The sequence below is a fragment of the Aspergillus terreus genome, genomic scaffold, assembly GCF_000149615.1.
Source record: "Aspergillus terreus NIH2624 scaffold_1 genomic scaffold, whole genome shotgun sequence".
Lineage (NCBI taxonomy): Eukaryota > Fungi > Ascomycota > Eurotiomycetes > Eurotiales > Aspergillaceae > Aspergillus > Aspergillus terreus.
Window position 1 is genome coordinate 94,181 of NT_165972.1, and position 21,352 is coordinate 115,532.

General features: G+C 53.5%; 8 protein-coding genes across 8 annotated transcripts; 5 read left to right on the plus strand and 3 right to left on the minus strand.

Moving 5' to 3' along the window:
- Window positions 1-571: 571 nt before the first annotated feature.
- On the plus strand, window positions 572-3,015 carry sip5 (Sip5p; the record flags this gene model as incomplete). Its single annotated transcript, XM_001210115.1, has 2 exons — window positions 572-961; window positions 991-3,015. The coding sequence occupies 2 exons, from the start codon at window positions 572-574 to the stop codon at window positions 3,013-3,015; spliced, it is 2,415 nt and encodes an 804-aa protein (XP_001210115.1).
- Window positions 3,016-5,430: 2,415 nt separating this feature from the next.
- On the minus strand, window positions 5,431-6,510 carry ATEG_00030 (putative G-patch domain protein; the record flags this gene model as incomplete). The annotated part of the gene is made up of 2 exons (XM_001210116.1): window positions 5,431-6,345; window positions 6,406-6,510. The coding sequence occupies 2 exons, from the start codon at window positions 6,508-6,510 to the stop codon at window positions 5,431-5,433; spliced, it is 1,020 nt and encodes a 339-aa protein (XP_001210116.1).
- Window positions 6,511-6,710: 200 nt separating this feature from the next.
- On the minus strand, window positions 6,711-7,851 carry ATEG_00031 (uncharacterized protein; the record flags this gene model as incomplete). Its single annotated transcript, XM_001210117.1, has 3 exons — window positions 6,711-7,432; window positions 7,638-7,684; window positions 7,745-7,851. 3 exons carry the CDS (start codon window positions 7,849-7,851, stop codon window positions 6,711-6,713), a joined length of 876 nt encoding a protein of 291 aa, XP_001210117.1.
- A 219-nt stretch (window positions 7,852-8,070) lies between these two features.
- Window positions 8,071-8,985, plus strand: ATEG_00032 (tyrosine-protein phosphatase; the record flags this gene model as incomplete). The annotated part of the gene is made up of 2 exons (XM_001210118.1): window positions 8,071-8,587; window positions 8,657-8,985. The coding sequence occupies 2 exons, from the start codon at window positions 8,071-8,073 to the stop codon at window positions 8,983-8,985; spliced, it is 846 nt and encodes a 281-aa protein (XP_001210118.1).
- Window positions 8,986-9,742: 757 nt separating this feature from the next.
- ATEG_00033 (putative triacylglycerol lipase) lies at window positions 9,743-11,464 on the plus strand (the record flags this gene model as incomplete). The annotated part of the gene is made up of 3 exons (XM_001210119.1): window positions 9,743-9,976; window positions 10,119-10,376; window positions 10,427-11,464. 3 exons carry the CDS (start codon window positions 9,743-9,745, stop codon window positions 11,462-11,464), a joined length of 1,530 nt encoding a protein of 509 aa, XP_001210119.1.
- Window positions 11,465-12,059: 595 nt separating this feature from the next.
- ATEG_00034 (uncharacterized protein) lies at window positions 12,060-15,081 on the plus strand (the record flags this gene model as incomplete). The annotated part of the gene is made up of 3 exons (XM_001210120.1): window positions 12,060-12,328; window positions 12,389-14,985; window positions 15,032-15,081. The coding sequence occupies 3 exons, from the start codon at window positions 12,060-12,062 to the stop codon at window positions 15,079-15,081; spliced, it is 2,916 nt and encodes a 971-aa protein (XP_001210120.1).
- A 1,968-nt stretch (window positions 15,082-17,049) lies between these two features.
- Window positions 17,050-19,843, minus strand: ATEG_00035 (snoRNA-binding rRNA-processing protein NOP14; the record flags this gene model as incomplete). The annotated part of the gene is made up of 2 exons (XM_001210121.1): window positions 17,050-19,503; window positions 19,556-19,843. The coding sequence occupies 2 exons, from the start codon at window positions 19,841-19,843 to the stop codon at window positions 17,050-17,052; spliced, it is 2,742 nt and encodes a 913-aa protein (XP_001210121.1).
- Window positions 19,844-20,040: 197 nt separating this feature from the next.
- On the plus strand, window positions 20,041-21,244 carry ATEG_00036 (uncharacterized protein; the record flags this gene model as incomplete). The annotated part of the gene is made up of 5 exons (XM_001210122.1): window positions 20,041-20,083; window positions 20,128-20,247; window positions 20,297-20,357; window positions 20,411-20,502; window positions 20,607-21,244. The coding sequence occupies 5 exons, from the start codon at window positions 20,041-20,043 to the stop codon at window positions 21,242-21,244; spliced, it is 954 nt and encodes a 317-aa protein (XP_001210122.1).
- Between the last annotated feature and the right edge of the window lie 108 nt (window positions 21,245-21,352).

Sequence of the window (21,352 nt, forward strand, 5' to 3'; positions counted from 1 at the left end):
ATCTCTCCCTCATCCTGTTCATCTCCTTCTTTCCCCCGTCTGTTGCTTCATCGTGTTGTTGGAAAGACACACACCCTCCTGTCAACGGCCTCTACGCACGCCGCGTCATCCGGCCACTCCCCTCGTCTATTCCCCCCCTCCTTTCTCTCCCCTGAAGTCGGCTGGTTCCGCGGTTAAGCCACCAACATCCGCCTTCTGATCTCATCACCATCACCACCCACTTGCCAGCTTTCTTCTCCTACTACCATCGACCTTCGCTCACATGGCCCCATCGAGTTTCCCCACTGTCCCTTTTCCCGCCAGCCTCCGTCACTGAACCATCCCCCAAAGCTGGTCTGTCGACGGATTCACCCTGGATTGGTGTCGTTGATCTGCTGCCGCCGGGCCTCTCTTGTCCCACTATCTGCCTATCACTCGTGCTGGCTGCCACTCGCATCTCGTTTACTCCGCTTTCTTATCCGGCACTCCGCACCCTCATCACTCGCACATCGGACGCCCCGGATTATTGGTTACGTCCACTTAGACACCTACCTGTCTGTTGGATGACTTCAATTCTCTTCTTTCAATAGAGATGGGTAATTCGCAGACAAAGGAGAGCCGCCCGGCCGCGTCGCATCGCCGCAGCCATGGTGGCGCCGGGCGATCGCCGTACAGCGAACGGCATCACTCTGAAGGCTCCCGGTCCAGAGGAAGTAGACCCGATCTCTCCATCCTCGGAATCGGCGGAAGTCATCATGAACGCGATGTGGCGACGCTAGAACACCGGCGAGAAACCCGCCAGGAGCGAGAAGCCCGAAAGCTCGAGAAGGAACGGATAGCTCGGGTGAAGGAGCGAGAACGTAGTATGCGAGAGGAACATGTCGACGGAGGTTATCTGGTCACGCAGGGCGTCTATACGGGGACGGAGGATTTTAACAAGGCGATTGTCCGGCAGTTGATGGTAACGACAGGCGAACCTTTCGTACATTCGTGGCACTAACGTAACTCTAGATTGAAAGACGACTGGCTCCGTTTTGGAGAGGCCTCAACGACTTTTCGGAGTCTTGGACGGAGCACCAGCTCATGGCCGCCGCGCGCGGCCTCCCCATCCCTCCCCCCGATGAGATTCCCCCGGAACTCGAATACACGAACCCTCCTAAAGCCACCGATGATTCCAAAGAGTCCGCCGACTCGAAAATGATCCAACATTTGACCGTGCCGATTACTTCGCGATCGCAGTCGTACGGGTCCGATGCGTCCCAGTCGTCGAACCCCACCAACTCTTTGCCATCTCCTGCGTCGCCTATCGCGTCGGGAACTTCGAGTTCTCCGCTGTTCAGGACTCGTGCAAAGACGCTTGCTTCTCTCACGACATCGAAGCATAACCAAGTCGATCCGGGCCCGCGAGAAATGCAGCTTCCCCGTGATCCATTCGTCAACGGACAGCCGATTGAAGCTTACCTGTATAAGGAGGCGTCGGAATGCCCCATCTGCTTCCTATATTATCCGCCCTACCTGAACCGGACCCGGTGTTGCGACCAGCCTATCTGCTCGGAATGCTTTGTTCAGATCAAGCGTCCCGACCCTCATCCTCCGGAGCATGGCGACGCCGATTCGAACGCTCCCGCTGAATCGCAAGAAGGCGAGCGCCCTGAGAACCAGGATGGTCAGCTCGTCATGGAGCCAGCCGCTTGTCCTTTTTGTGTCCAACCTGAATTCGGTGTCACCTATGCGCCGCCCCCTTTCCGTCGAGGCCTCACCTACGCCCTTGACCCGAACTCGCGCCCCAATTTCACGTCGCCTGTGTCGTCCACGTCCTCGCTTGCGTCCGCGAACCCGGCCACTGTACCAGGACGTCGGCGCGCTACGTCGTTGTCCGCCTCGGATCCCCTGGTCATCACTACGGATAGGATTCGGCCTGATTGGGCGCAAAAACTGGCGAATGCGCGGGCTCATGCTGCACGCAGATCGGCTGCTGCGACTGCGCTGCACACTGCCGCATACCTGATGAACTCAAACCCGACTGGTGATTCGCGCAACTTCAGTCTCGGTCGTCGGGGGGTGATGCGACGGAGCGGTGCGGTAGAAGGAGGCAACAGCTCCAGCCGGACGGGCTCTCCGGCGCTACAAGCTCTGGCTTTTTTAACCGACCGTCGGCCGGCGGGTACTGATACCGACTCTGCTGAAGAACAAGGGAATCTGGCACCGCCGCGTCAAAGTTCCCGGCGCAACCGCATTGATGATTTGGAAGAAATGATGATGATGGAAGCGATCCGGTTGAGTCTGGCGAGTGAGGAGGAACGGCGCAAGCGGGAAGAGAAGGAAGCCAAGAAAGACGCAAAGAAGAGGGAAAAGGAGGCGAAGAAGGCAGAAAAGGCGGCGCGCAAGACCGGAATGTATAGCAACAACGCCAGCGGGTCTGCTTTGGATGTACCTTCAGGATTGGGCCGAGTGGTTAGCAGCTCCTCGTCCATCACAGGCGAAGAGGCTACCCCTGCAGGCAAGGGGAAGGAGGTCGACCGCGTGTCGCCTAATGCACCCGCTGAGAACGATCCGGGCGCGGCTGGAGCTTCGGATGCTGTGCAGGTCCCCGGATTAAACTCCACCGAACAACACCACTCGGCGCCACTCTCTTCCGCCCAGCCAACTTCCCGACCTTCGCATTTGCGCAATGTCTCCAGTGCCTCGTCTTTTTCGTCGCTGGTTGAATCGATGTCGGAGGACCACCCTGGGGCTGCCGAAGGTACCAGTTCGTCTCCGGAGCCGCTGTATAACTTTCGCAGCCTCGCAGCCGTGATTGGGGATGATGAGAAACCGGAAGAAGCCGCCGAGCATGTGGAAGACACCTTGAGCCAGAAGGCCGAAGGTTCGGGGACTCAGTCCGTTTCTCCAGCGACCGACTCTGCCCTGGGAGGTACGGCGGAGATACCGTGTGTTACGGTGGAGGGCGACCGAGACTGCTTGATCCCAAAGGAGCTGGAAACGCGATCCGTTGAGCTCACGGGTGCTACTCGCAATGCGGAGGCTACTTCCTGAAAGGATAGTGTTTGATCTAGTTCGATCTTCGATTTCTGGTGACGGTGGACATTTGGCGCAGGAGCGGTTCTTTTGGGTGGGGGGGAAGCGATCTGAAGCACTCTTTTGTTGTGTTTTCTTGGGTTCGATGATGAAGTTTTCCATTCGCATACGGGATTGGACGTTCGTTCTATATACATACAGGATGATAGATTTCTTTCTCTCTTTTCTTTCTCTCTTTACGTGTTCAGAGTGTACTTGCGAGATGGCTGCATATGTGTCGATTGATTGATGCACAGGGCGCTGAACAGAATGGAGATAGCCGATTGAATAGACGATGTCGGTATGCTTCTTGGAGTATACGGGAAGACCGCGTAGAGTGGGCAGTAATGAGGGAGGCTTTGGAATGTGTACATAGTGGGAGATATGTACGACCCACCAACGGAAGAATACTAATGCAGGCGTCATAAACACAATTAATCGATCGGAGGATGTTTCAGATCTCGTTTCAGCCATGGATTGGCCCATGGATCCTTTCCACAATGAAGACCATTGTGAGCGCTAGGCTACGGAAGAGGCATCTCGGTAATTAACACTGCGCCTCTTCCAGAGCATCCCATTTGTCTGTGCTCGGGTACTCTGTAACCAGGTGCCTTGTAATTATGACGCAGACGGCAATTGTTATAAGGATCAGCAGATCGCTCAATATGGGTCTGCCACTAGTTAGTTACTTGTGAATTGAGAAATATTTGAACACAGTAGTTACTGCATTCTATCTGACATCATTATTGATAACTAGACACAGGAGTAGTGGGAGGAACTGTTTCTTATATTCTTCTAGATGATTACATTATATTTTTACCTACTTACCTTAGGATATTATTAGAAGTGGATGGTCCCTGGATACGATACTCCTCCAATCTCTGCTGCAACCAGTCATGCCCTAACCGACTACGGAGTACATCACTAGTATAGTTAGTAGATTAACAAGATTAACGGTTGAATGGGTCCATCCAAGATTTTCTGCCTGTTCCTGTGATTATTGTTATTATTATCCTTGTTCTCGTTCTCATTCTTCTCTCTCTTGATTTATTACATTCCTTTCTCCATCCCACCCATCCATTCCTGTCATATCTGCCAACTCCGTCCTGGTAAGCTATTGATCTAGTATGCACTAGCCTCCCCTCGCCGCATGCGACGTGTATACCGAGTACGCTTTTCTTTTTCCCTTCGCCCAAACTAACTCGAGCTCAGACTTTTCTTCCCTTTTAATCCATGTCTTGAGACCTATTCCATCGCACCTCAACTCCCTCACCCCCTCATATATATACCATGGCGATCCTCGACAAGGAAAATCGCCGGCTGCGAATGCCCTCGCTCTCCGCCATGAAGCTGCAGAAGAAATCAACTCCGCCGTCGCCCGAATCGCCGCCGCGCAAAGACCCTGCTCCCGTCCATCCTGTCCGCTCCGATTCCGTCCCGGTCCGGCCTCCCCGGCCACAGGAAAAGGAATTGCCGCCGAATCCCATGCTGCAGAGTACCTCCCCGCCGCCCGCCCCCTTCAGCAACCCAACGCATCCCTACAACGCCCGCCCGCTCCCTAGCTTCCCGCGCGTGCCCGTCCCCAAGCCCGCAGACCCCGTCCCCGTGCAACAGAGCACGCCCCCGCCCAGCGATGGCTCCGAACCCGAGCCCGAGCGCATGCCGGAGCCGTCAACTCGACTGGAAGATGTCGAGCAGAAACAAGCTCCGGTGAACCCGGCCCCCGCGCCGAGGTACCAGCCATATCAGCCACGCGAACAGCCCCCCGTCGCCGCCGCAGACGACGACGAGGACCCGCTGGAGGATTACATCCCAGATCCGGAGCCCGAGCTGGACGGCCCCGGCGACGCCGTCGACATCGTCTCCGCCGGCGAGGACGACACGGGGCCCTGGACGCCGCCCGATTATGAGCCGGTGGCCCCGCCGCTGAACAAGCTGCACTACGCCTGCTACCAGGAGCATCGGGCGATGCTGCCCGCGCAGAACTTGTGGTATCCGCTGCCGTGTATGGCGTGCCAGAAGTTCGACCGGGAGACGCGCTTCCGCTGTGTGTTTTGCTGTCTGCGTGTGTGTGGTGCGTGTCATGAGGGGTTGAAGAAGAGTCCGCATCGCTCGCTTGCGCGATGGATGGAGACGTTGCCCGCGCGCGAAAATGGACAGGCGTCTGCTTTTTAGTTTGGGTTTGGGTTTTGGTTATGGGTTTATATATATAGGTATGGATTGAGGTATATAGGTATCTCGGGCGTATTGTTTATCGCTTTTGTCATTTCGGCCTGTCTATGTCTACCGATGTGATGTATATACGGCTAATGCGATGACCGTGTAGATAGCATCCAGAAATGATTGCTCTAATCGTGTCGTGTAGTATACAGAAAGTACCAGACGTATGCATCGTTAATCATGATCCTCCTCAGTCACCCCAGGACACCCCTCCATCTCGTCCGTCTCGTAGCGGTACTTGCACCAGAAGCAATACCGGTGTTTCTCCCGCAGATACTGCACAATCCGCGCCAGCCGCTCCCCGGGCTCCAGCGCATTGAACTCGTCCAGCTCCGGATCCTCCTGCTCGACCTCCTGCTCGAGGATCGTCGACAGATCCGGCTTGTCTCCGCCAAGCGCCGTCTTGTCCTCCTTCTCCAGCGTGTCATCCTCATACCCCGGCAGCCGCGGGCTGGGGAAGAACGCCGTCGGCAGCGACGTCTGCAGCAGATGGCGCGTCTGGATCGCACGCTCTTTCTCCTCGCGCTCGCGCACCAGCCCCCGGTATAAGATGTTGATCTGCGACGTCGGCCTGACCTTTCCTTTCTGACCCTCCGCTCCATCCTTTGCATCTTCCGCCTCCGCCTCAGCATCCAACCGCTCCGCCACCTTCTGCGCAGCGTGGAACTGCCCCTCCGCCCGCCGCGTCTCCCGCTCCTCCCGCACCCGGTCGCGGTAATCGCCCTCCTCGCGCTGCACCTTCGCCGCCGCCGCCTCCGCCTCTTCGCGGAATTTGCGCTTCTTCTCGCTGTCCAGGCCAATGCCCCCGCGGTCTTCCTTGAACACGAGGTTTAGTGGCTCTGCTCGGCCTCGCTTCGCGTCGGGTGCCTCGCCCTCGCCCTCGCCCCCCTCGCCGCCGGCGCCGTCCCCATCGGGCGCAGGCGCCGCGCGCTTCCCCAGTGTCTGCCCCGGTTTGAACCCTAGCTTCGCCATCATCTGGAATCCCTTGTTGGATGGGTCGAGCGTGCTTTTTGCGAGGGCTTCGTCGCGGCGGGCGGCTTCGCGGGCGGCGAGTTCGGCTTTCGAGGGGACTTTGGCGCGGGCTTCTGCCTTTTGTTATGGTTAGTTTGGGATGGATTGGGTGGGGAGAGGGGGAGGGAGGGGGAGTACTTCTCGTTGTTGGCGGCGCTTCTTCTGCGCAAAGGTCTCTTTTTGTGTGGGTTCTTCGATTATCATTGACATGTAGTCTTCTTCGTCGTCGTCTTGTGGAGGCATTTTGTTGGTGTGGGGGGATTAATTAGGAGGTGTATATAGGTGATAGGATTGGGATGTGTGGTGGTGATGTTAGAAAGTTGGAGATTGGAGGTTGCGGGGGAATTCTGGTCGGATTTGGTGCGGAGATTTCCCTTCCGCCTACGCAGTACTTCTACCCAGTGAGCAACAACACGATTCCAATTATATACTACGGTGATCCTTCAGCCGGCGCTCCTGGTCATTCTTGAGGTATACTCGCGCAGTCGCGATAGCACATTGACCCCATTCCAGAGCTCCTCGTCGCCATCAATACTCTTATGCGGCATCCCCACCTGCTCAATTGCAAACGACGCCCCAACTGATCCATAACACGCCGCTTCAATCACACTCCCCGTCTCGAGATATCCAACAGCATAAGCCCCTAGAAACGCATTCCCAGCACCAGTAGGATCAACCACCTTGTCATCGCGAGACTCATAGAATGGAGGAAGCCACGTAGGGACGATCTCGCGTGTGCTTACGACACAACCACATTCGCCGGCGCGGACGATTACAGTTCCATTTCCGTCTGGACCGACGCCGCGCTGCAGGAATCGTGCGGCGAGATCTTCAATCTGACTATTGTCGACCGTAGCGGGGGCCGATTCTCCGTATAGCGCGAGTAGCTCTAGGTGATTGGGAGAGAAGACGTCGAGTAGTGGTACAGCGTCCAGACATGCTTGCAGGTTCTCGGGTTTGCATGATAGAGGTGCAGGCTCCCAGATGATCAGTGGGCGTTCGCGGATGCCTGCGTCGGCTCTTCGGGCAAGAAGCGCAGATACGCGGGCTCCGATGGTTTGGGGTGTCTCGAGGAAGTGGAAAGCTTTGGAGTGAAGAAGTGCTGTGTTTGCCAGGCTACTGTCCTCGATAGAGAGGATTGGCGTAGTGTATTTGAAGGATTTGGCTAATGATGGTCAGCCACCGTCCTTTGGTTGCTCGTAAGGGTGAAAGGGCTCCGCACGTCCGAAAGTAGTATCTTTGTATACTAGCAAGCCCCTCGTCGAGGGCTGGTTTGATTCTTTCTCAACCCTCAACGTCGTGTCCCAACTCTCCAATCGTGCTTGAATTGCCGCAGGAAAGTCATTCCCAATGTGGAGCATCCAGCCTACGTGCGAGCTGAGAGCACCAGGAAGAAACAATCGAGCACCGAGGGTGGCTGGATATCATGTCAGTCTAGTTCATTCGCAGTGACTAAGAAGCTGAGATCCCACCGTACGCTCCGGAACCACCGACAACATCGGTTAATGGTTCGCGGTGGGGAAATTGGATCTCGTCAAGGACCACGAGGCCTAGGCTTGTAAAGGAGATTCGGCGTATGTCCATGCCGACGGTCTTTGGATAAGAGTACGACTGAAGTGTATAACAAAAGACGGATCTTACTAGACTCTAATAAGGTAAGACTCGTGTTCGGCTGCTCCCGCCCGTTCTATTTAAAGCAAGCCATATTCTTCCCCTAACTATAAAGAAGCCGGCGTAAGATTCGATAATCCATAGTCAGATTCCCCTGGGTTGTATGTATCTATACAAAACATTCTTCTGGAAATGGATACATCTAAAACCCTCGATCTCGTCAACCTCGCCGAGCGCGACTTGTTCGATCCCATCCCCCAAGATACCCTCGACCAGGCCCTTACTACTCCGCCCTTCATTTCGGTGCCTGGTGCCTTCAATGTCCGTGATCTGGGAAGATTCGATGCCCCATACATTCGTCCAGGCCGGGTTTACCGGTCCGGGACGTTGGCGTACCTCACTGAGGACGGCAAGAAACAGCTACACGCCGACATGGGCGTACGGCTGATCCTTGATCTGCGCGCCGTGGGCGAGAGAGCTTCCATGCCAGCACCCGATATCCCCGGGGTGAATGTAGTTTGGATCCCCAGCGAGGGCGCGCAGCAGCCATTAGATCTCAAGGACTTTGTCGGCGAAAAAGGCGGCGAGAGGGGATACACCAAGATGTATTTGGAAATCTTGGAAGTTTACGCGCCGAGTTATCGGTATGCGTTGGAGCATATTCGCGATGAGGCGGATAGCAATAGCGGCATCTTATTCCATTGTTCGGGTATGTTTGCTCTTGCTTTTGCTCAACCTCTCGCCTCTCCTTGATGTCGCGCCCAGCTGACTCTTGCAGCTGGAAAGGACCGTACCGGCGTCCTGGCGGCGCTCCTCATGGGGCTGGCGGGTGCGCCTGATGCTGCCATCGCAGCGGAGTACTCCCTCACTCGTATTGGAATGGAGCCGCAGAAGGAACTCCTCTCCCGGATTTTCCTCAAGTCCAAGCCGGATTGGAAGGTGGGCGCACCGGGGTTCTCGGAGTTTGTGAATGTGAAAGCGTCCTACATGCTGGAGTTTCTGGACGCTCTGCGGGCGAGATATGGCAGCATCGAGGGCTATGTGACGTCTCGTCTTGGGTTGAGTGACGAGGAGGTCGACAAGATCAAGCTCGCACTGAAGGGGTAGTTGTTCCTTTGTATAACCGGACTGGAGTAACCTGCTCTTGTACAGATTAGTCTCAGCCCATTTCAAAAACATCTTGAAATTGGTGTACAAGACATACCCCTTGATTCTAGAAAGTCAGACAGTTCAGCGAAAGCCAGATCTAAGACATGTATTGCAGTGCGCAGATGCAGATGCAAAAAATTGGCTCAAAGCCCTAGAAAAGAGTCTTCAATAAGGAACCTGACATTCACTTCACCATGAATCTCTCATTTGCTTCAGTATTACCAGGATCTAAATACGCCACCGTGTAACAAAGCAACATACTCATCTAAAACCCGAGTCAACAGCCACCCCAACAATCGAGGCTAATCGATAGTCGCATGTCGATCCCGTCCCTTACTCCAAGCCTCGATCCCTTCCCCCGCCCTTAGCAGATCTCGCTATATCAAACTGCAGCCACCGACTAGTGACAATACCCCATGACTTTGTCTAGCTCCGAATCCCCTCATTACAGATCAGACGACTCAATAAATCCAGCTAGCGCATAAACACGCCGCACGCCATGCCCACCGGCCTTTGTCCCGCAGGGCACCGGCCCCCTTCCTCGCGCGGAGGTATGTGCTGCAGCATTCCCCGAAGGTCTGCGGGGCATGGATTTATAAACTGCGATGGAAAGACCGACCCAGTTGAGGCGCGTCTGAAATTATCCTCCACGCGACCTGGTGTGCACAGTCCTGCATAGACTGCCCTCAAGAAACCATCCGATGCGCGTGACACCATGCCCAACATGAAGTTACACAGCATTCTTCTGGCGCTGGTCTTCTTGTTCTCTCTGGCATGCGCACGAAATCCGGTTGTCGATCTAGGTTACGCGCGGTATAGAGGACAGACGCTCTCCAGCGGTGTCAACCAATGGCTTGGGATACGGTATGCGGCTCCTCCAGTCGGTCCGTTGCGGTTTGCTGCACCGCAGGATCCTAGGCCCATGGAGGGAATACAGTACGCGGCCAAGGTAAGCCATACACCGCGATTATCGAGAGACAGGAGATAACTTGAACCAGCATGGTCCGATATGTATCCCCACTGGCAAACATCCGATTCCCCAAGGCGCGTCGGAAGATTGTCTATTCCTTGATGTTTATGCACCTGCGCAGACGAAGAGACGTCCTAGACTTTTGCCAGTATATGTCTGGATCCAGGGTGGAGGGTACAATGAAAACTCGCAAGCAAACTACAACGGAACTGGCCTCATCCAAACATCTCACATGGATATCGTTGTGGTGACCTTTAACTACCGGGTCGGTCCGTATGGGTTCCTGTCTGGTGAAGAAGTTCTCAAAGGAGGAAGCCTGAACAACGGTCTCAAAGACCACATTAAGGTTCTGCAATGGGTCCAGAAACATATACGCAAGGTCTGTTGCCATACATCCCGATAATGCGCTGCATAATTGACCATTGGCAGTTTGGGGGTGATCCTGAGCGTGTAGTTATCGGAGGCGCCAGTGCAGGAGGTGCCTCCGTCACACTTCTTCTGTCGGCCTACGGCGGTAGGGATGACCATCTCTTCCACGGTGCCGCTGCAGAGTCGCAGAGCTTCGCCGGAATGCTCACTCTAGACGAGAGTCAATTCTTGTACAACAACCTGGTCATTCGTACCGGTTGCGCAAGCGACACCGACACACTTGCATGTTTACGTCGACTAGATACTGCAAGTCTTCAACTGCAAAACATACAGACGCCTCTCCCCAGGGCACAACAAGCGCCGCTCTACTTGTACGGCCCGACAATTGACGAAGACCTAGTTCCGGATTACACTTATCGCCTGTTCCACGAAGGAAAGTTCATCAAAGTGCCCGTCATCTTCGGTGATGCCTCAGACGAAGGTACCGTCTTCGTTCCTAAGAATACATCTACTCTTGGGGAAGCAGATACATTCATCCAGAATCAATTCCCCGAGATTGAACTACATCATTTCGCCAAAATCAACAAATGGTATTTTACGGATGACCAACTCGTACCGTACCCTAATGCCGGGCATTACTGGAAAGCAACGAGCAATGCCTACGGTGAGATGCGCTACATATGCCCCGGAATAGATATGTCGTCGATCTACGCGAAAGCCGGCGTTGCGAGCTGGAACTTCCACTATGCTGTGTTGGACCCGCAGTCGGAAGCGTCTGGTGAAGGTACCACACATACCGTCGAGAGATTTGCCATCTGGGGCCCACAGTATGTGCCGGAGAAGGCGCCAGAATCTTACTTCACCTCGAACGCACCCATTGTCCCCGTGATGCAGGGATACTGGACAAGTTTCATCAAGAGCCTTGATCCTAACCTGTACCGCTATCCCGGAAGCCCCGAGTGGAAGACATGGGGTAACGGCGATGGATACCGACGTCTGTTTATTCGCACCGGAGAGACCAGTATGGAGAGCGTCCCGGACGCCCAGAGGGAACGTTGTAAATATTTGATAAGCATTGGACCGGAACTTGGACAATGAGGTGCTTCTCTTTACCGGGTCCTTTATATATATACTCAGCAAAAGCGACAATCCATGTAGATATGGAGGCCCTTGCCATCCGCTGGTTGGCTTAGATTTTCCACATCTCCCAGGGGCTTTTATATAGGTAACCACTAAGTATTCTCGGTATCAAACTCGCCTCGAAAAGACTTAGGTAAGGCTTATCTCAACACATCCTCTTCGGGACTTGTTGATTCACGTTAGTGCTAAAGTGAGCAGGCGGAGATATCGCGTTCTTATTGGCGTGAGACGTGCTCAGCCACGGCGCATCGCCCTAACAGACCGATATGCGCCAGGGCAAAAGCAATGTTCGCACACCTTTAAGGAGCCTTGTGAGCCTCACAGAATTCCTCGGACTTGGGATCGAACCTTCCCTTGCTTTGACCTGTATCTCATCAGACAATAATCCGCCGCCGAGCCAGAGATGGACCCATTAACAGCAATCAGTCTCGCGTCGAATATCGTATCCTTTGTGGATTTCGGAGCGAAGGTGCTCAGCACCGCGTGGGAGATTTACAATTCGACATCCGGCGACACCTCCAGCAACCGCAGCCGTGAATCTGTTGCGCGTCAAATGGAGATCTTTGCCGGGGCTCTTTTGGTCCCGGATACATCCAGTGGCAAAGACAAGGCTCTGTGCGTCCTCGCGCAGGAGTGCAGAGATTTGGCAAAACAGATCCTGAGCCTTTTGCAGAAAAGCAGACCCAAGGATCCAAAATCGAAACGGCAAGTCGCCTGGAGCACATTGAAGTCTTTGAAATACGACAAGGAAAGACTTGAACTGCAGGAGAGGCTGGATAATTGCCGCGATCAACTGGCCTTGCAACTCAACGAAAGATACTGGTGAGGCTGTCAACGCACAAGTACGAGGGCTTTTCTGGAGACTTTGACTAACTTAAACAGCTCTGAGACCAGAAGAAACCTGGAAACGTTGATGTCAACATCCCAAGTCGACAGTCACAGAGTGGTGCAGCTACAACAACAGGTGGAAGATCTTCGCCAAACTCTGGAAATCACACTCTCTCGGGACAGCCGAGACCATATCCAACATCTGCTGAATCTTTCGGAAGACACATTCCACGCGTTGATCAATCAGTATCTGATTGAAAGCCTGGCATTTCACGACATGTACGGAAGATTCGATACAATAGCAAAGGCGCATTACGACACGTTCAAATGGATCTTCTACGGCGACACTAATTCCGACGGCTCAGCCGACAACGCAGACGATATCACCCGGTCTATCATGGAGTATTCCTATGATGAGCGACAGGATGCATATCGGGATAGTGCTCGGGACTCTTTCTTATCATGGCTGTCATCCGATTATGGTATTTTCCACATCTGTGGCAAATTGGGATCCGGAAAGTCAACTCTGATGAAGTTCCTCTGTGAGGATGCTCGCACGAAGGAAGTGCTTAAGCAATGGGCAGGTGATCGAACACTGGTAATGGCACAATTTTTCTTCTGGAAACCAGGATCAAAGATGCAAAAGTCAATGGATGGCCTTTTGCGTGCTCTCCTCTACGAGACGCTGAAGTCATCACCGGCGCTGGCGCCGACAATCCTGCCTGAACAATGGAACGCAATATCCTCAACACCCTGGCAAATGCATACGAAGCTCGAGCTCCGTCCAGAAACGATTTGTGAAGCTTTTTGCCGGTTGATTGACTCTCACACAGAGGACCTTGCAATTTGTTTCTTCATAGACGGCCTTGACGAATATGAGCAGACGCTCCAAGAGGACCATCTTACTATGATTGAAAGGCTCGATAGCTGGTGTGGAGGGACAGATAAAAACGTCAAGATCTGTGTTTCCAGTCGAGAATATAATGTTTTTATGAATCACCTACCCAGCCGGCGCCGCATTCGCATGCAAGATCTGACCGACAAGGACATCAGACTCTATATCCAGGACAAGACCGACTTCGCAGAGAGCCCAGAACAGGCCCAATACCTGGTTGAGACTATTGCTGCCAAAGCCGACGGTATCTTCCTCTGGGTCGCACTAGTTGTCACACGCGCACGCGAACTTCACGAAAATAGCGTCGGCTTCGGAGGAATCTTGGACGAGGTTGACAGAGTTCCACGTGGTCTGGAGGAGCTTTTTAAGCATATCCTGGAATCGTTGGAGCCATCTGATCGGATGCGAGCTTATCAAACCTTTGCGATGATGATGAGGCTGCATCGAAAGGACATCCACTTTCCTCTTTTGGCCTATGCTTTCATCGATGACTATGACAAACAGTCACAAGCGGTTGACGCACCACTGCCCGCTTCAAGCCGAAAACCAGAGTCAATCAATGACCTCAAGACCCAAGCAGTCAAAAAGCTGAGGGGTTATTGCAAAGGACTAGTGGAAAATGCAACTACAGACCCGGCTCGTCCTGAGATCTGGGAGTGGGAGATTTTGCAATTCTGCCATCGATCTGTCTCAGAATTTCTGGGTTCACATATGCTCGGTGATAGAGCGCAATATATGCGGTCGTTCAAGGAAGAGGATGCTATCTCGTGGCTCCTGCTAGCCTATATTCGAAAGCATTCCGTAAACGGCCCCCGTGACCGCGGATGGCTGGCTCGTCTTTCGTACATAATATTGAAGCTGAGACACGACGCCAACTTGGTGAATGAGCCCTTTGATTTTGAAGAACAACTCGAAACCGCTTTGGCTCGTCAGGGGATAGGGGTGCCTGAAAACGGATACAAGGCGCTTCACCTCCAATCCGGCCATGAATCAATGACGATAATCATGACTCTCCATATTGGAGATGGCCACCAAGTGCATTCTCTGGCAACTCCCTATCTTATCTCCTGCTATCTTGGGCATTCAGCTTACCTGCGATGGAAGCTGGACCGAAGCGCTGCGATCACTGATAGTCCAGCAAGAAAGACGCTTATATTCTTCACTATAAACAATTTCCCGGCTCTCTCAGATGCAGAGCGAAAATGGATTTTCCAAGCCTTATTAAATCGTGGCTTCTCTCCACATACAGTAACGACAACAGGCGCAGACTCAGACATGACAAGAACACGACCTACTGTCTGGGAGCAATTTGTAGCCTATATATTTCTCCGTTCTGTCGAGCATAAAGTGAACATGAGGCTCACCCATAAACTCTATCCGCTGGTAAGAGGCTATGATAAAAACCAGAAAGTGAAAGAGAAACAGATCGCCAGTACATTCTTGCGATTGTTCTTGGAGTCCGGGGCTGATGCGTCTATCGCGATTTTCATACCAAGGGAAGCAGTGTATGCTACATTGCTTCGAGGGAAAGAGAGACACCGACTGCAGATTCCAGAATACATTCTCAACGACATTAAGATTCCATTCTTTCGGCGGAACACACCCTTCAGCTTCTGTTGGGAAGACGGCAGCCTAAGGAAACTCAGCGATATCATCGAGTTTGTGGGATTCGAAGACAACAAGATTCTGATTCACTTGGTGAGATGGAAAATACTTTCTGGCTTTTTCAGAAGCCTCCCAGCTGTATATCTATTAGGTGAGTGGGACCGAATGATGTGAGACGAGCCTACTGACACCTGTAGGCCTTCTTTCTGCTGTGCTTCTTGTGAAAATGTTATTCATGTCTGGATAGACGCCTTGTATACTCCTTTTTATGCCATGTTGGTCGGAATTCACTCAAGGGGTTAGCGGGCTTACGTATGATGTCAGTGCCAGGAAGAAAAGGCCGGAAACAAGAATCTACAAGCTTCATATGTAGAACTTGATTGCTTCGAATGTGGTAACGTTGGCGCTATGCGTGGAAGGTCGACGTCGTGATGAGCTCCATAGTTCTAACGACTTACATCAATACCTTTGATTACTGGAACTTGGAGTCAGTTAGTCTAGAACACCACATCCTAGGCGGTAATCCTCGCTCATTGCGTTGGTGTGGATGGACGAGGAAATAGAGGCCTGTGTCGCTCAGCACAGAGTAGTACCAGGGGAGTCTAATTAGACCATACTAGAACCCGGCCCGCAAATTATAGCTTTCTCTTAAGCGCCTAGCTAGCGATTATTTCACGCACCGTTGCCAGACCCAACTCTCAATGTGCGACCAATAGCTCTGAGTTCTTAAGCGCTTTCCAACCGGCTTGAGAAAGACCGGCTTCTGGCCCCCAAACAACCAAATTGATCCCAGTTGAAAGTCCTGCACATGGTTGGTAATCTTGCCCCTGAACATGTATATATATGCCTTATCCGAAATAAGTGACACGCTCTTCTTTCACTTGTCACTTCCCCCGTTCTTGGTGTGCCCTACGCTACCACAAATTACTCTTACCTTATGGACGGAATTGAAGTGGTGCATCCCCAACAGAGAGCCCAAGTTGATGATCCAGGTATACAAGTCGCCCCGTATTCAGAGAAACAAGTCCGCCAAAATTACGACCCAATCTACGTTTCCGGCCCAGACAGATCGAATGGAGAAGAGGAAGAAGACCTGAAACGCCCAAATAAGGCAATCTGCGGGTTGAAACCGACTGTTTTCTGGACCCTGTTGGTTATCGCGCTCCTGGTGGTCATTGGGGCCGCGGTGGGTGGAGGAATAGGAGAGACACTTGCAAATCGCCATGCTTCGGAGCCGTCACTGCCCACCAGGTATTTTCATGTCCTTCTGGAAAGAAGGAAGGCTGGATCGTAGCTAATATCATCGATCTATCCCCCAGCTCCTCTTCCGCACAGTCAACATCTGCCGAGGCCGCAACGACCCACGCTGCGTCTACCACCAGTTCGGCCCCCGTCACTTCCGGTACAACGGGCATAGCCGCGAATCCCTGCCCGGGAAAGAACTTGACGACGGTCACAGGCTCTGACGGCTCAATATTCACTCTTCTGTGTGCTGTTGACTGGCCGAGAGGAGAAGCAGCTTCATCGGGCAACGGAACAGTCGAAGATTTGACGCGGACCACTCGCTATACGCTACAGTCTTGCATTGCAGACTGTGTCGACTGGAACAAGCATAGGTCCGACGATTCTGCATGCAAAGGAATCATTTATACTGCCAACTTGACCGCCGCATACGATGGTGGACAGGATGGGAACTGTTTCCTAAAGAATACCGTTGGAGTCTATTATCCGAACAGCAATACTTCCATGGCTGCCGGGATGTTGGGAGGGTAAAACGCGTTCTGATGATGCAAAACCTGCATGTCAATAGTAGGAAATGTCAAAAATCTACATTAATCAAGATGAGAGGAGTCGTTTGCAGCCCATGAACACCCTGAACTACAATGCACGCAACTCAGTATGATTATGCTTGCCTTGTGATTGGGATATTGGATCGTTATCGAACCACGTACGGGCGTACTCGACTGGTACTGGGCAGGCTATCAGCCGGCTTTGAGTAATCTCTACGCAATGGGATTGGACCCCATAGCAGTAGGTATAGGTGTATGTGGTATATCGGATAGACATTCTTTGGCAACTTTTGCTGTCAAGTATTAACTTGGATCGAAATGCATATATACATCTAATAAGCATTGCATGGAGCCCATGCCCAAGAACCACATCAGAACACCCTTCAGACCCAATACGAAAGCATACCAACGTGCCAACCGACATCTCACCGCTTGCCCTGACGCATCCGCTTCTCCTTCTCGTACGCATTGGCCTCGCGGCCCTCCTGGTTCTGCACCTCTGCCACAAGCCGCTTGTACTTGCGCTCGTACTCGGCATCGCGCTCCTTCTTCTCGCGCAGCTGCTCGCGCGCGATGAAGTTGGCGTCCTTGCGCAGCTCGCGCATGGCGCCCTTGCGCTCGCGCTTGAGCTCCGTCTTGAGCCGGTTGGCCTCGGCGCGCTCGCGGTTGGGATCGTAGTGCTTGTCTGGGTTGAACGACTCCTCGAACTTGGGGATGGCGCTCTTGATCGCCAAGGGCCGGTGGTTGTGCAGGAGGAGCGGCCGACGAGTCTTCCGCGCGTTTGAGAGGTGCTGGTCAATCTTGTCCAGCGTCGATTGGATGCTGTCCGTCACCGTGGAGGACACCTTGCCCTCGCAGGACTGGAGCAAGTGGCGGAGGACGTTCTGCGCCGGCTCGAAGATCTCCGTGAACGCCGACTTATCGGCCCACAGATCCGAGGCGGTGTCGAGCAGATTGACCATGGTCGTGACAAGGGAGAGCTTGAGCTCTGCTGCTTCAGCGTTTGATGCGGGCCCAGCCACGTCCCAGAAGCGGAGCTTGCGCGGGGAAAGTTTCTTCGAGGGCTGGAGTCTTAGGGGATCCTGCGGTGTGCGGGAAGGGAAAAGGCCGAGACTGGACTTGAGTTTGACGGGGGCGAGGTTGCACAAAGCGTTGAGGATGTAGTTCATGAACTCGGGCATGTAGCGCTTCGACATTGTCTGGTACTGCAGGAACAGGCTTGCGGCGTACACTCCGGTGGCAAAGTCGGCCAGAGTGTTGATCGCGCCTTGGCCGAGGTATCGGGCAATGCACAGGTGGGCGGGAGTGGCAATGGCATGGAAGTGGTCGGAGGTTGGGAAAATAGCCGCAACCCCCGTCAGGATCACCAGGTCGCTGGGGCGAAGGGCGAGAGGACGCTCACGCGCCATCTCGCGCAGGTGGGCGCGGAAGGCCTGCGAGACACTCTCTGGGTGAGTCTTGGCCAGGGAGTGGATGTGACGGAGAGTGTTCTCAACGATGGCGAAGGGTGGATGTTCCGGTTGTTCGGTCATGTATACGACATGCTTCACGAGGATAGCAGCAAACCGGCCGAGCTTCGTCTTGTTGTCGGCGTGAAGTCGAGGGTGGTGCAGAGCTCGGATTCTTTGGATGACGGTGGGGAGATCCTGCATTGGGACGCCGTCGATGATCTGGAGGAACTCGTCATGGCTGCCAGGACAAGGGTATGTGTATGCTAGCTCTTCGTTGCCTCCATCTGCATTGTCGGCGGCCGCTGAAGCCTCGCCATCCTTGCCGGCAGGAAGCGTAAGGCCGTTGATGAGCTCGTCTTCTTCTTCTTGCTCTTCCTCCTCCGACTCTTCTTCTTCAGACATGACAATATCGCTCTCATCAATCGACAAGCTAACGTCGGACCGGGTCTCAACGAGGTCATCGTCGATAATGAAATCGTCTTCGTCTTCCACTCCAAGTTCCGGACGGTTGGCGTCCTGATCAGCGGCTTGTTGCAGTCCGAAAGCCCTCGCATCGTCCGGAATCGATTCGTCTTCGGACATCTCACTGGCTTCATCCTCCCCACTTTCTTCTTCTTCCTCCTCGCTGAGCTCTTCGCCCCGCATTCTTCGGAGACGCTCTTCCTCAAGCTTCTTCAGCCGCTGTGCTTCTTCTTCCGCTTTCTCTTCGGCCGTCTTCGTACGATCAGTTGGTGCTGACCGCTTATCGAATGTTAACTGTTTCAGACGCTGGTCGTATTCCTTTTCTTGATCGTCCCTCGACTTCCCTTCCAACAGCGCAGCACGGTCCGGGTTCATGGATGCCAGGTCGTCTTTGGGAGGCTCAGGTTTCGGCGGAGGCTTGACGCCTCGCAGCATATCGAAGAGGTCGGGAAGACCTTTGTCGAGCTCTTCACGCAGTTCATCATCGTCTTCCTTGGCCTTTTGCCGCTCATACTTGTAGAATTTCGACTTGGCAATGACTTCCTTCATGACCTCATGCTTTGATTTTTTCCGCTCGGGCTCATCCTCGCCCTCGGGACCATCGTTCTCCTCTAACTCGCCATCGTCTTCGCCATCGAAACGCTTTCTCTTCCGAAGGAACTCAGAGTCCGACATGTCATCCTCTTCGGCATCGCCCAAGTCGCGTTCTTCAAAGTCATCCTGGGGCATGCCGTCGCCAAAAGACAAAGTCTGACCTTTATGGGTGAGTTGGAACTCTTCGTCATCGTCGTCATCTTCGAGGTTGAACATCGAGTCCTTGCGCATCTTCCGTTGGCTTTCTCTGGCAAAACGCTCGGCGGCTTTCTCCTCGGGGGTCATGTTCGGGTCGTCTTCTCCGAAACGGCGATCGTGAATTCCGCCGACTTTGTTGCGCATGTGCAGCTCTCGCAAAAGCGTTTGACGTCGCTGGCGGCCATTGTAAGTTTTAAGCCCATACAAACACTGCGACTGGACTTACCTTCTCTTCTCCAAGCGACTTGGTAACACCAGGCCGGGCCCGCACAGTTGCTTCTTTTCCGGCGTCCCTGGTCGTCACGTCGAACTTGCGTTTCGTCGCGGTTGTCTTGATCTCGAAGGGATTGAACCGGTCCCGAATAGCTTGCAGAGCGGCATTGCGCTGGTTCCGATTTTGCGCCGCAGCACCAGTCTTCGCATTCTGACGCTTCTGCTTTTTCGATTGTTGAGGACCCAGGACCCCACTCTCACGGAGAGAGGCCTTGAGCTGCTTCAACTGCGACGGCGGCATTGTGGTGCTGAAACGTCGATGCAAGAGCGCGCTGGTTCTCCACCGAAATTTTTGGATGAGCGGCGGCTTTTGATCGTCGCCGAAAAAATTATGTGCTCACCGCCTTTGTCGGCGGGATTCTGCCGGACCGATGTCCGTCATCGTGACGCTCCACTTTCACCACTCCATCATGAACGACACGCTTGGACGGCTTGAATATGGCCTCTCATTTGAACGATCGGCTACTATGGCTGTGTCTGGGTATGTATATTACCTCTTACGCGCAACGGATCTAACGATCATAGGCGTTTCGCTCTTCTTCGCCGTCCGCGGCATCACCTCAGATCTGCGGAGGGTGTCCGATCTGACGGAGATCAAGCATGTCGAAAAGGAAGATAAGATGATCAGTGAGGGCACAGAAGACGGTTGGTGGATTAGCCCGTACTGTGATCTTCCATGCTAATCGTGCCCTAGCTCTCAATCTCGACACATTGCTAAAGCTCTCCGAAAGTACGAGTTACGATCTCCGAGCAGCGTACGCCGACCATGAAGTAATTGGGCATTGTGACAGTAACTGACAGTGACCAGTGCCCTTCGGATTATATCCGAACGATCTACGAAAGGCGAAACAAGGGATCTCCTCCTGCAAGACCTAGCGAGCAAGGACAAGGAACGGCGAGGTAGAGCGCTCAATGCGATATACTTCCTTGTATCCAATCGAGCCTGTACGAACCAACACAACTAATTCCCATTGCCATTGATGATGCTGATTGATCTCATATAGTGGCCCGAACGTCCGTGTGTTCCCGATTGAAAGACCTCCCAACATTCAACGCTCTAGTCGATTGCCTCTGCAACTTCCTCGAAGAACACGTCGAAGAGACCTCCACCACAGTATCTCCTATCCTCCCAAAGACCAGGCCGCTGGGTGAGAAGAAGGCGCTAGGGGCTCTCAACATCATCCTCCAAGAGAATATCCCAGCGGCGTTGGAGGCAGGTGTCATCAGTCGCTGGCTCTCGAGATACCCATTTCCCTGCGCGCTCGCGACACCCTCACGTCGGCAAGACGTGGTCATTCTCATGAAAACGTGGTGGTCTGACGATGCGGTGATGAGCTCGATTTTCAGCACGCTCTCTTCTCACCCAGAGGGCACAAAACAGCTACGGAAATACGGTCTCATGGGCAGCATGATCGAAGAAAACGACCAAGATGAGGAGGAGGCTGAGGGGGATAGCGATGTGTGGATGGCAGATGGGGATGATACGGCCGGATCAAGACCAGCTTCTGGGCGACGGTTTCGCGGAACCGCGGAGGAGCAGGCTGTAAGAAGACGAAGAAGGGAAGCTATGGTTTTGACCGATGGAGGGAGACCTTTCGCAAGGGACGACATCATCCAGCTACCCGAATATCCGAGTGATTGATCGCAAGTTCTTGCTTCAGTTCCAAGGGTCTCTGGGTTCGGTTGGCGGTGCATTACAGTCTGTTTAATATGTTTATGATACCCATGATTAGATATTGCATCTTATATG